Source organism: Salvelinus alpinus, chromosome 30, assembly GCF_045679555.1.
Source record: "Salvelinus alpinus chromosome 30, SLU_Salpinus.1, whole genome shotgun sequence".
In the NCBI taxonomy this organism is placed as follows: Eukaryota; Metazoa; Chordata; class Actinopteri; order Salmoniformes; family Salmonidae; genus Salvelinus; species Salvelinus alpinus.
In genome coordinates this window covers 42,431,478-42,444,175 of record NC_092115.1, presented here as the reverse complement: position 1 = coordinate 42,444,175, position 12,698 = coordinate 42,431,478, and the positions used below count along the sequence as shown (strand labels likewise).

The 12,698-nt window shown below is 46.1% G+C and overlaps 1 protein-coding gene across 3 annotated transcripts in view; it reads right to left on the bottom strand.

Annotated features, from left to right (window-relative positions):
• Nucleotides 1-12,698, bottom strand: part of zbtb46 (zinc finger and BTB domain containing 46) — a 121,227-nt gene that overhangs the window by 14,620 nt on the left and 93,909 nt on the right. For 2 of the 3 annotated variants that reach the window (XM_071375608.1, XM_071375607.1), the window contains one exon: nucleotides 1,126-1,478. The exons of the other annotated variant lie outside the window; for it this stretch is intronic. In XM_071375608.1, coding sequence (XP_071231709.1) covers nucleotides 1,126-1,478 — 353 coding nt within the window. The remainder of the gene's footprint in view (nucleotides 1-1,125; nucleotides 1,479-12,698) is intronic. 3 annotated transcript variants of the gene reach the window in all.

The following is a 12,698-nucleotide window of genomic DNA, read 5'->3' as shown; positions in this document are numbered from 1 at the left end:
ATAGTTTAAATAGGGTTTGTTTGAAGTATTTTCATAATTCCTTACTCATGATGATTCATGTGTGTACCCCTTTAAGAGAGTCCCGCAAATACTCGCAAATCCTCGAGGAATATCCATTTTTTGTTTCCGGTAAAATGGGTCTTTACTTTTGAATGGTTTGGGCTAGAGATGAGGGGTTTCTGCAGAGTAAAGGTGCAACCACGGACACATAGTCATGCTCCATGTGTTTCTATAGCAGAGGCTGTGGTACAGTAAAGCCTAACGAGACTTGCCTGTGCTAATGGTTCCCGCAGGATAAGGTCAAATGATGCAAATGACTTTTCCTCGTGATGCATGCCACTCAAATGAGTGCAGAGGACTAGAAACAATGATACAGATTGTGTGTCCCAGGTGTTATCTGACCGGCACTGGTGCTCTCAAGTCAAAATACCGTGTGCTTTCCACAGGTCACGTTTATAACCGAAGTGAGTGTTCAAAAAGGTTCTGGTTGAAAACCACCGCTCTATAGGACCACATACAGTGTCTAACTAGAGAACTAATATCACATCTACTAATATTACTCCCTACTTACCATCCACTCTGAGCTAGGTGTATGCAATATGGGTTGTGAATGTACTGCATGTGCTTATGTTAAGATAGCTCATTAAATGGTAATAAAATCATGAAAGAAAAAAACGGAAAGTTGAAAAACGGAAAAGAGAAAGGAACACGTGAATTGACAAAAACATAAGACACATGGACAGGAAGGAGAAGGATGGGCAGACAGATTGTACGGACAAACAGATATCACCAGTAATAACACAGGTCACTAAACCAGGAAATACAACAGATTCCACACACACAGTCAGCTAGACTAGAGTGAACAAACACACACAATAGTAGTGGGGTTGGGGGAGGGGTTGAGATATGACACCCAGGGGTATACAACCCCCCCACTAACCCCACGCCTACCCGCAGGGTATAACCAGAAGGACAAGGATGAAGTTGTCCCTGGGCACTGATCTCAGGTCATGTTTACATTCCTCCTCATTGTTAAGGTTATAATCTAGTGAGGATAAGCTGATCCCAGATCAGTGCCTGAAGGGCCAATTTCCACTCGGGGTACACATGGATGTTTCTGCTTACCTCTGGTGGGGTTGAGCAGGGCTCAGGGCCCTTTAGGGCCTCTTCTTCATCCATAGCCAGCTCCACTGAGTTTGAGTGGAGCGCTGAGAGGGGTCCCCCAGGCCGCAACCCAGGGGCCATCGGAGGCCTGGCCTCGGAGGGCTGCAGGGGGGCAGTGGGTGGACGGCGGGAGGATGGTTGGGGCGGTGGAAGAGGAGGTGGGAGGAGAAGAGGAGAGGAGGCGGAATAGGAGGAGGAAGCAGCCCCTTGTTTGCTATCAAATGTGGCCCCTGCGGCTCCTGCTTTGGCCCCTGGTTGGAGTGTTGGGCTGTGGAGGTGCTGCTGCTGCTGGTAGTGGTGGTTGTTGTGGATCCCTGAGGAGCACAGGAAACTAGTCTCACCCACCCACTCTGGACAAGCTGCAACCAGCTGGCTGCGTCCACACAACAGCAGCACAGAGAGAGAGGGGGCAAGGGGGCACACAGAGGCAGCCGCATCGCCACAGCCAACCGAGCGCAGAGCAGAGGAGGAAGAAAGAACAAAACTACTTGCTGTCCTCTCCTCTACCAGACAGGAGGAACGGGTTAGGGGTTGGTTCTCTGTTTTCTCTCTCTCTCTTTTTTTCATTCATCCTCTTGTTCTCCTTCCACCCACGTGTGCGCAGAGAGGACGGACGAGTCATTGAGCGTCTGTGTGTGTGTGTGTGTGCGTGATGTTTGAGTAGACGAATTATGATCTTTTGTTCAGTATAAAATACGGATTTCAATCAGCTGTCTATGAGAGCATCCATTTTAGGGAGAGCTGGAGCCAGGGACGTCACTAGAGTTTCATGGATAGGGGGGGCTAAGCCTCTAAAAGGGGGGTCTGGGCATACTCCCCCAGGACTTGTTTTAAAGCCCCCCAAATGTATTTTCATCATGTATTTTTAGAGTAACAACGGGTGTAAAATCAATCAAAATAAGGTTATTTTTGGTCAAGATGGCTAAAAGTATACCGGTCTCATAGTTTGTGTTAGACACTGATCTAATATGACTTACATTCTATCCAAATAAAGAAATGAAAGTCCACTCTGTCCCCATCCATCCAACACCAACAAAAGGCACAAAAATGGCTGTACTATCTAGCCAAAATACTTTTGGGATGTTATTTTGAGAGAGTGAGTGAGAGAGAGAGAGAGTGAGAGAGAGAGTGAGAGTGAGAGTGAGAGTGAGAGTGAGAGTGAGAGTGAGAGAGAGAGAGAGAGAGAGAGAGAGAGAGAGAGAGAGAGAGAGAGAGAGAGAGAGAGAGAGAGAGAGAGAGAGAGAGAAATGTGAAGACATGCAGGTCATATTATACCATTAGAAAAAAATATTTATTTAAATTTGTTGCTCAAAATTAACCCAATAATTCAGACACATGGAACATCTTAAACAGTATCATCCACAATGGGGCAAAACTAAATTCAACTAATGAGCTAAATACGATTTTAAAAACTGAAAAATAATTTGTCCTAAAATCTGATTTAAAAAAAAGTAAGATTCCCAAACAAATATTACAAACTATATTACATAACTTCTCTTCCTGCTTCTCCTCTTTTGATGCTTATTTTGTGGGTGGACGCATCAAAGTGCACCTTCCTTTTTAAAAGGTGGCAAAGCGGTTAATAACACTATTGTGGCTTAGTGGCCCAAGCACTTCACCCTCAATGGACGTGGCTGCAAGACTTGCAAGCCTTTTCTGACCGATTGTCTTGCGCAACCAGGAGTACAGCCGGCACAGTGCACTAAAGGACCTTTCACAGGAGCAGCTGCTCACAGGAATTGTGAGGGCAACCTGAATGATTTCCTTCAGAGAAGGAAACACATCATCATCCAGGAGGTTATGCACAGCAAGCATATCTTTGGGAGGACGTCCAGCCTCTGTTTTCCGGGCAAGAAAGTTTCTGGCCACCAACATCTCTTCTGTTTTAACATCAATACAGTAGTGCTTGGCAAACTCAGTTCAGCATGATGTATCAAGGAAGTGTTTGGAGTTGGGGCTGCATGCCTGTATGCCTTTGAGCAGACCTGCATCTACAGTCGAGAATCGCTGGTCAAGCTCACAAACCATCCTGTCCAAGCAGGGTGAACAACAACTCTGTTTTCATTGTTTGGGAACATGACAGTTCTGTGCTTAAACCCCAAGGAGGTCTCAACCACAAAATCTCCCATTTTCCTTTGTTTGCGCTTTCTTGCTGCATCCTGGAATATTGTGAATCTCACAGAGTGCTTTGGTTCTGTTAAAGTTCTGTTGTAAATGCATCTGTGCGTTTTCCTATCAGTGTGTCGCATATACAGCTTGTTTGCTGAAACAAGCTTCTGCCAGGTCTACAGTCTCTTTCTGGAGGAACTTATGAAGTCCCTCAGTTATAGAAAGAAGGGACTGAAACATCAGTAGCAAATACACGGTGGAGAACTGATGAAGCTTTGCTCTCAGGCCAACAGCCATGGGGGAATCCAACGGCAGATAGACAATCAAAAATAGCAGTTAAAGTGTCCAGGACTGCATTTATGGACCGCAGCTGGCGCTATTCCAGGTTTGGACTGAGCTTCTTTGAACTTCTGGCGGTAAACTAGGGATATACTGAAAAACGAATACACATTCTCCAAGGAACTGAAAAACTCAGCAGCCTCCGAAACAGCCCTGTAAGTACGACACAACACCAAATCAAGCTCATGAGCAAAGCAATGTACATAAATTGCCTCCGGATGCAGCACTCTGAAAAGTGCTGCACACGTCCTTTGGATCCTCTCATGACATCTGCACCATCATAGGTCTGTGCAACACACTTCAGGCCTGCTACCCCTCTCATTAGGAGCTGCTGTTGCAACTCATTTGCTATCGATTGGGCAAATCAAAAGACTTGATTTCTGCTCGTGCTAGTAAACACTCCTTAACTGTCCCCTCTGTCACATACCTAACACACAGAGGCAACTGTTCAGACTGCCCATCCCTGGCCTCATCCACCATAATGACATACATTCCAGACTTTGACATCTCAGAGACGATGGTGTCCGTAAGCTCTTGAGCACAGCCTTCGATCACGTCATTCTGAGATTCTGGATAGAGATACGTTGCATTTGATGGAGTATTGTACCTTGGCAGGAAAGGGTCAAACTCCTTCAAAAGCAACAGTTCTCCTCAGATACTCCCTTCTCTCTGCAATACCACTAGCATGGGCAGATGTTAAAATCTGAGCAATGTTCCCATGACTGCTAGTTGCCTGGTAGCTTTGCCATGCCACAACACTGTCTCTGTGTGTTTGTGCCATCTCATGTTAACCGAAGATAAACAAAGATTTATCCAATTATTGCAGCTATTACTGACAAAAAAATCAAATTGAATGTTTTTGCCAAAAACTCTACATGGAAAGCAGAAAGCTGCGTTTTTGTGGACAGAGTACTCTACCAAATTGTATTTCTCAAACCAGCAGTGCTGAAATGCCCTTTTTTGTGTACCAAACTTTTCTGTGGGTAGCAATTCAGCTTCACTTGTCTGGTTTGTTGTCCCTCCCTCTCTCTCTGGATCTGTTTGTTGTCTCTCTCTCTCTGGATCTGTTTGTTGTCTCTCTCTCTCTGGATCTGTTTGTTGTCTCTCTCTCTCTGGATATGTTTGTTGTCCCTCTCTCTCTGGATCTGTTTGTTGTTCCTCTCTCTCTGGATCTGTTTGTTGTCCCTCTCTCTCTGGATCTGTTTGTTGTCCTTCCCTGTCTGGATCTGTTTGTTGTCCCTCTCTCTCTGGATCTGTTTGTTGTCCCTCTCTCTCTGGATGTGTTTGATGTCCCTCTCTCTCTGGATCTGTTTGTTGTCCCTCTCTCTCTGGATCTGTTTGTTGTCTCTCTCTCTCTGGATCTGTTTGTTGTCCTTCCCTGTCTGGATCTGTTTGTTGTCCCTCTCTCTCTGGATCTGTTTGTTGTCCCTCTCTCTCTGGATCTGTTTGTTGTCCTTCCCTGTCTGGATCTGTTTGTTGTCCCTCTCTCTCTGGATCTGTTTGTTGTCCCTCTCTCTCTGGATCTGTTTGTTGTCCCTCTCTCTCTGGATCTGTTTGTTGTCCCTCTCTCTCTGGATCTGTTTGTTGTCCCTCTCTCTCTGGATCTGTTTGTTGTCCCTCTCTCTCTGGATGTGTTTGTTGTTCCTCTCTCTCTGGATCTGTTTGTTGTCCCTCTCTCTCTGGATCTGTTTGTTGTCCCTCTCTCTCTGGATCTGTTTGTTGTCCCTCTCTCTCTGGATATGTTTGTTGTCCCTCTCTCTCTGGATCTGTTTGTTGTTCCTCTCTCTCTGGATCTGTTTGTTGTCCCTCTCTCTCTGGATCTGTTTGTTGTCCCTCTCTCTCTGGATATGTTTGTTGTCTCTCTCTCTCTGGATCTGTTTGTTGTCCCTCTCTCTCTGGATCTGTTTGTTGTCCCTCTCTCTCTGGATATGTTTGTTGTCCCTCTCTCTCTGGATCTGTTTGTTGTCCCTCTCTCTCTGGATCTGTTTGTTGTCCCTCTCTCTCTGGATCTGTTTGTTGTTCCTCTCTCTCTGGATCTGTTTGTTGTCCCTCTCTCTCTGGATGTGTTTGTTGTTCCTCTCTCTCTGGATCTGTTTGTTGTCCCTCTCTCTCTGGATCTGTTTGTTGTCCCTCTCTCTCTGGATCTGTTTGTTGTCCCTCTCTCTCTGGATATGTTTGTTGTCCCTCTCTCTCTGGATCTGTTTGTTGTCCCTCTCTCTCTGGATCTGTTTGTTGTTCCTCTCTCTCTGGATATGTTTGTTGTCTCTCTCTCTCTGGATCTGTTTGTTGTCCCTCTCTCTCTGGATATGTTTGTTGTCCCTCTCTCTCTGGATCTGTTTGTTGTCCCTCTCTCTCTGGATCTGTTTGTTGTCCCTCTCTCTCTGGATCTGTTTGTTGTTCCTCTCTCTCTGGATCTGTTTGTTGTCTCTCTCTCTCTGGATATGTTTGTTGTCCCTCTCTCTCTGGATGTGTTTGTTGTCCCTCTCTCTCTGGATATGTTTGTTGTCCCTCTCTCTCTGGATCTGTTTGTTGTTCCTCTCTCTCTGGATCTGTTTGTTGTCCCTCTCTCTCTGGATCTGTTTGTTGTCCTTCCCTGTCTGGATCTGTTTGTTGTCCCTCTCTCTCTGGATCTGTTTGTTGTCCCTCTCTCTCTGGATGTGTTTGATGTCCCTCTCTCTCTGGATCTGTTTGTTGTCCCTCTCTCTCTGGATCTGTTTGTTGTCTCTCTCTCTCTGGATCTGTTTGTTGTCCTTCCCTGTCTGGATCTGTTTGTTGTCCCTCTCTCTCTGGATCTGTTTGTTGTCCCTCTCTCTCTGGATCTGTTTGTTGTCCTTCCCTGTCTGGATCTGTTTGTTGTCCCTCTCTCTCTGGATCTGTTTGTTGTCCCTCTCTCTCTGGATCTGTTTGTTGTCCCTCTCTCTCTGGATCTGTTTGTTGTCCCTCTCTCTCTGGATCTGTTTGTTGTCCCTCTCTCTCTGGATCTGTTTGTTGTCCCTCTCTCTCTGGATGTGTTTGTTGTTCCTCTCTCTCTGGATCTGTTTGTTGTCCCTCTCTCTCTGGATCTGTTTGTTGTCCCTCTCTCTCTGGATCTGTTTGTTGTCCCTCTCTCTCTGGATATGTTTGTTGTCCCTCTCTCTCTGGATCTGTTTGTTGTTCCTCTCTCTCTGGATCTGTTTGTTGTCCCTCTCTCTCTGGATCTGTTTGTTGTCCCTCTCTCTCTGGATATGTTTGTTGTCTCTCTCTCTCTGGATCTGTTTGTTGTCCCTCTCTCTCTGGATCTGTTTGTTGTCCCTCTCTCTCTGGATATGTTTGTTGTCCCTCTCTCTCTGGATCTGTTTGTTGTCCCTCTCTCTCTGGATCTGTTTGTTGTCCCTCTCTCTCTGGATCTGTTTGTTGTTCCTCTCTCTCTGGATCTGTTTGTTGTCCCTCTCTCTCTGGATGTGTTTGTTGTTCCTCTCTCTCTGGATCTGTTTGTTGTCCCTCTCTCTCTGGATCTGTTTGTTGTCCCTCTCTCTCTGGATCTGTTTGTTGTCCCTCTCTCTCTGGATATGTTTGTTGTCCCTCTCTCTCTGGATCTGTTTGTTGTCCCTCTCTCTCTGGATCTGTTTGTTGTTCCTCTCTCTCTGGATATGTTTGTTGTCTCTCTCTCTCTGGATCTGTTTGTTGTCCCTCTCTCTCTGGATATGTTTGTTGTCCCTCTCTCTCTGGATCTGTTTGTTGTCCCTCTCTCTCTGGATCTGTTTGTTGTCCCTCTCTCTCTGGATCTGTTTGTTGTTCCTCTCTCTCTGGATCTGTTTGTTGTCTCTCTCTCTCTGGATATGTTTGTTGTCCCTCTCTCTCTGGATGTGTTTGTTGTCCCTCTCTCTCTGGATGTGTTTGTTGTCCCTCTCTCTCTGGATCTGTTTGTTGTCCCTCTCTCTCTGGATCTGTTTGTTGTCTCTCTCTCTCTGGATCTGTTTGTTGTCCTTCCCTGTCTGGATCTGTTTGTTGTCCCTCTCTCTCTGGATCTGTTTGTTGTCCCTCTCTCTCTGGATCTGTTTGTTGTCCCTCTCTCTCTGGATATGTTTGTTGTTCCTCTCTCTCTGGATCTGTTTGTTGTCCCTCTCTCTCTGGATCTGTTTGTTGTCCCTCTCTCTCTGGATCTGTTTGTTGTCCCTCTCTCTCTGGATCTGTTTGTTGTCCCTCTCTCTCTGGATATGTTTGTTGTCCCTCTCTCTCTGGATCTGTTTGTTGTCTCTCTCTCTCTGGATCTGTTTGTTGTTCCTCTCTCTCTGGATCTGTTTGTTGTTCCTCTCTCTCTGGATCTGTTTGTTGTCTCTCTCTCTCTGGATGTGTTTGTTGTCCCTCTCTCTCTGGATCTGTTTGTTGTTCCTCTCTCTCTGGATCTGTTTGTTGTTCCTCTCTCTCTGGATCAGTTTGTTGTTCCTCTCTCTCTGGATGTGTTTGTTGTCCCTCTCTCTCTGGATCTGTTTGTTGTTCCTCTCTCTCTGGATCTGTTTGTTGTTCCTCTCTCTCTGGATCTGTTTGTTGTTCCTCTCTCTCTGGATGTGTTTGTTGTCCCTCTCTCTCTGGATCTGTTTGTTGTCTCTCTCTCTCTGGATGTGTTTGTTGTCCCTCTCTCTCTGGATCTGTTTGTTGTTCCTCTCTCTCTGGATCTGTTTGTTGTCTCTCTCTCTCTGGATGTGTTTGTTGTCTCTCTCTCTCTGGATCTGTTTGTTGTCCCTCTCTCTCTGGATCTGTTTGTTGTCTCTCTCTCTCTGGATCTGTTTGTTGTCCCTCTCTCTCTGGATCTGTTTGTTGTCCCTCTCTCTCTGGATCTGTTTGTTGTCCCTCTCTCTCTGGATGTGTTTGTTGTCCCTCTCTCTCTGGATCTGTTTGTTGTTCCTCTCTCTCTGGATCTGTTTGTTGTCCCTCTCTCTCTGGATCTGTTTGTTGTTGCTCTCTCTCTGGATCTGTTTGTTGTCCCTCTCTCTCTGGATCTGTTTGTTGTTACTCTCTCTCTGGATGTGTTTGTTGTTCCTCTCTCTCTCTCTGGATCTGTTTGTTGTCTCTCTCTCTCTGGATCTGTTTGTTGTTCCTCTCTCTCTGGATCTGTTTGTTGTCCCTCTCTCTCTGGATCTGTTTGTTGTCCCTCTCTCTCTGGATCTGTTTGTTGTCCCTCTCTCTCTGGATCTGTTTGTTGTCCCTCTCTCTCTGGATGTGATTGTTGTTCCTCTCTCTCTGGATCTGTTTGTTGTCTCTCTCTCTCTGGATCTGTTTGTTGTTCCTCTCTCTCTGGATCTGTTTGTTGTTCCTCTCTCTCTGGATCTGTTTGTTGTTCCTCTCTCTCTGGATCTGTTTGTTGTCTCTCTCTCTCTGGATCTGTTTGTTGTCCTTCCCTGTCTGGATCTGTTTGTTGTCTCTCTCTCTCTGGATCTGTTTGTTGTCCCTCTCTCTCTGGATCTGTTTGTTGTCCCTCTCTCTCTGGATCTGTTTGTTGTCCCTCTCTCTCTGGATCTGTTTGTTGTCTCTCTCTCTCTGGATGTGTTTGTTGTCCCTCTCTCTCTGGATCTGTTTGTTGTTCCTCTCTCTCTGGATCTGTTTGTTGTTCCTCTCTCTCTGGATCAGTTTGTTGTTCCTCTCTCTCTGGATGTGTTTGTTGTCCCTCTCTCTCTGGATCTGTTTGTTGTCCCTCTCTCTCTGGATCTGTTTGTTGTCTCTCTCTCTCTGGATCTGTTTGTTGTCCTTCCCTGTCTGGATCTGTTTGTTGTCCCTCTCTCTCTGGATCTGTTTGTTGTCCCTCTCTCTCTGGATCTGTTTGTTGTCCCTCTCTCTCTGGATATGTTTGTTGTTCCTCTCTCTCTGGATCTGTTTGTTGTTCCTCTCTCTCTGGATGTGTTTGTTGTCCCTCTCTCTCTGGATCTGTTTGTTGTCTCTCTCTCTCTGGATGTGTTTGTTGTCCCTCTCTCTCTGGATCTGTTTGTTGTTCCTCTCTCTCTGGATCTGTTTGTTGTCTCTCTCTCTCTGGATGTGTTTGTTGTCTCTCTCTCTCTGGATCTGTTTGTTGTCCCTCTCTCTCTGGATCTGTTTGTTGTCTCTCTCTCTCTGGATCTGTTTGTTGTTCCTCTCTCTCTGGATCTGTTTGTTGTTCCTCTCTCTCTGGATCTGTTTGTTGTCCCTCTCTCTCTGGATCTGTTTGTTGTCCCTCTCTCTCTGGATCTGTTTGTTGTCCCTCTCTCTCTGGATGTGTTTGTTGTCCCTCTCTCTCTGGATCTGTTTGTTGTTCCTCTCTCTCTGGATCTGTTTGTTGTCCCTCTCTCTCTGGATCTGTTTGTTGTTGCTCTCTCTCTGGATCTGTTTGTTGTCCCTCTCTCTCTGGATCTGTTTGTTGTTCCTCTCTCTCTGGATGTGTTTGTTGTACCTCTCTCTCTCTCTGGATCTGTTTGTTGTCTCTCTCTCTCTGGATCTGTTTGTTGTTCCTCTCTCTCTGGATCTGTTTGTTGTCCCTCTCTCTCTGGATCTGTTTGTTGTCCCTCTCTCTCTGGATCTGTTTGTTGTCCCTCTCTCTCTGGATCTGTTTGTTGTCCCTCTCTCTCTGGATGTGATTGTTGTTCCTCTCTCTCTGGATCTGTTTGTTGTCTCTCTCTCTCTGGATCTGTTTGTTGTTCCTCTCTCTCTGGATCTGTTTGTTGTTCCTCTCTCTCTGGATCTGTTTGTTGTTCCTCTCTCTCTGGATCTGTTTGTTGTCTCTCTCTCTCTGGATCTGTTTGTTGTCCTTCCCTGTCTGGATCTGTTTGTTGTCTCTCTCTCTCTGGATCTGTTTGTTGTCCCTCTCTCTCTGGATCTGTTTGTTGTCCCTCTCTCTCTGGATCTGTTTGTTGTCCCTCTCTCTCTGGATCTGTTTGTTGTCCCTCTCTCTCTGGATCTGTTTGTTGTTCCTCTCTCTCTGGATGTGTTTGTTGTCCCTCTCTCTCTGGATCTGTTTGTTGTCCCTCTCTCTCTGGATCTGTTTGTTGTCCCTCCCTGTCTGGATCTGTTTGTTGTCCCTCTCTCTCTGGATGAGTTTGTTGTCCCTCTCTCTCTGGATGTGTTTGTTGTTCCTCTCTCTCTGGATCTGTTTGTTGTTCCTCTCTCTCTGGATCTGTTTGTTGTCCTTCCCTGTCTGGATATGTTTGTTGTCCCTCTCTCTCTGGATGTGTTTGTTGTCCCTCTCTCTCTGGATCTGTTTGTTGTCTCTCTCTCTCTGGATCTGTTTGTTGTCCCTCTCTCTCTGGATCTGTTTGTTGTCCTTCCCTGTCTGGATCTGTTTGTTGTCCCTCTCTCTCTGGATGTGTTTGTTGTCCCTCTCTCTCTGGATGTGTTTGTTGTCCCTCTCTCTCTGGATCTGTTTGTTGTCCCTCTCTCTCTGGATCTGTTTGTTGTCTCTCTCTCTCTGGATCTGTTTGTTGTCCTTCCCTGTCTGGATCTGTTTGTTGTCCCTCTCTCTCTGGATCTGTTTGTTGTCCCTCTCTCTCTGGATCTGTTTGTTGTCCTTCCCTGTCTGGATCTGTTTGTTGTCCCTCTCTCTCTGGAGCTGTTTGTTGTCCCTCTCTCTCTGGATCTGTTTGTTGTCCCTCTCTCTCTGGATCTGTTTGTTGTCCCTCTCTCTCTGGATCTGTTTGTTGTCCCTCTCTCTCTGGATCTGTTTGTTGTCCCTCTCTCTCTGGATGTGTTTGTTGTTCCTCTCTCTCTGGATCTGTTTGTTGTCCCTCTCTCTCTGGATCTGTTTGTTGTCCCTCTCTCTCTGGATCTGTTTGTTGTCCCTCTCTCTCTGGATATGTTTGTTGTCCCTCTCTCTCTGGATATGTTTGTTGTCCCTCTCTCTATGGATCTGTTTGTTGTCCCTCTCTCTCTGGATCTGTTTGTTGTCCCTCTCTCTCTGGATCTGTTTGTTGTCCCTCTCTCTCTGGATCTGTTTGTTGTTCCTCTCTCTCTGGATCTGTTTGTTGTCTCTCTCTCTCTGGATATGTTTGTTGTCCCTCTCTCTCTGGATGTGTTTGTTGTCCCTCTCTCTCTGGATGTGTTTGTTGTCCCTCTCTCTCTGGATGTGTTTGTTGTCCCTCTCTCTCTGGATCTGTTTGTTGTCTCTCTCTCTCTGGATCTGTTTGTTGTCCTTCCCTGTCTGGATCTGTTTGTTGTCCCTCTCTCTCTGGATCTGTTTGTTGTCCCTCTCTCTCTGGATCTGTTTGTTGTCCCTCTCTCTCTGGATCTGTTTGTTGTCCCTCTCTCTCTGGATATGTTTGTTGTTCCTCTCTCTCTGGATCTGTTTGTTGTCCCTCTCTCTCTGGATCTGTTTGTTGTCCCTCTCTCTCTGGATCTGTTTGTTGTCCCTCTCTCTCTGGATCTGTTTGTTGTCCCTCTCTCTCTGGATATGTTTGTTGTCCCTCTCTCTCTGGATCTGTTTGTTGTCTCTCTCTCTCTGGATCTGTTTGTTGGTCCTCTCTCTCTGGATCTGTTTGTTGTTCCTCTCTCTCTGGATCTGTTTGTTGTCTCTCTCTCTCTGGATGTGTTTGTTGTCCCTCTCTCTCTGGATCTGTTTGTTGTTCCTCTCTCTCTGGATCTGTTTGTTGTTCCTCTCTCTCTGGATCAGTTTGTTGTTCCTCTCTCTCTGGATGTGTTTGTTGTCCCTCTCTCTCTGGATCTGTTTGTTGTTCCTCTCTCTCTGGATCTGTTTGTTGTTCCTCTCTCTCTGGATCTGTTTGTTGTTCCTCTCTCTCTGGATCTGTTTGTTGTCCCTCTCTCTCTGGATCTGTTTGTTGTCTCTCTCTCTCTGGATGTGTTTGTTGTCCCTCTCTCTCTGGATCTGTTTGTTGTTCCTCTCTCTCTGGATCTGTTTGTTGTCTCTCTCTCTCTGGATGTGTTTGTTGTCTCTCTCTCTCTGGATCTGTTTGTTGTCCCTCTCTCTCTGGATCTGTTTGTTGTCTCTCTCTCTCTGGATCTGTTTGTTGTTCCTCTCTCTCTGGATCTGTTTGTTGTTCCTCTCTCTCTGGATCTGTTTGTTGTCCCTCTCTCTCTGGATCTGTTTGTTGTCCCTCTCTCTCTGGATCTGTTTGTTGTCCCTCTCTCTC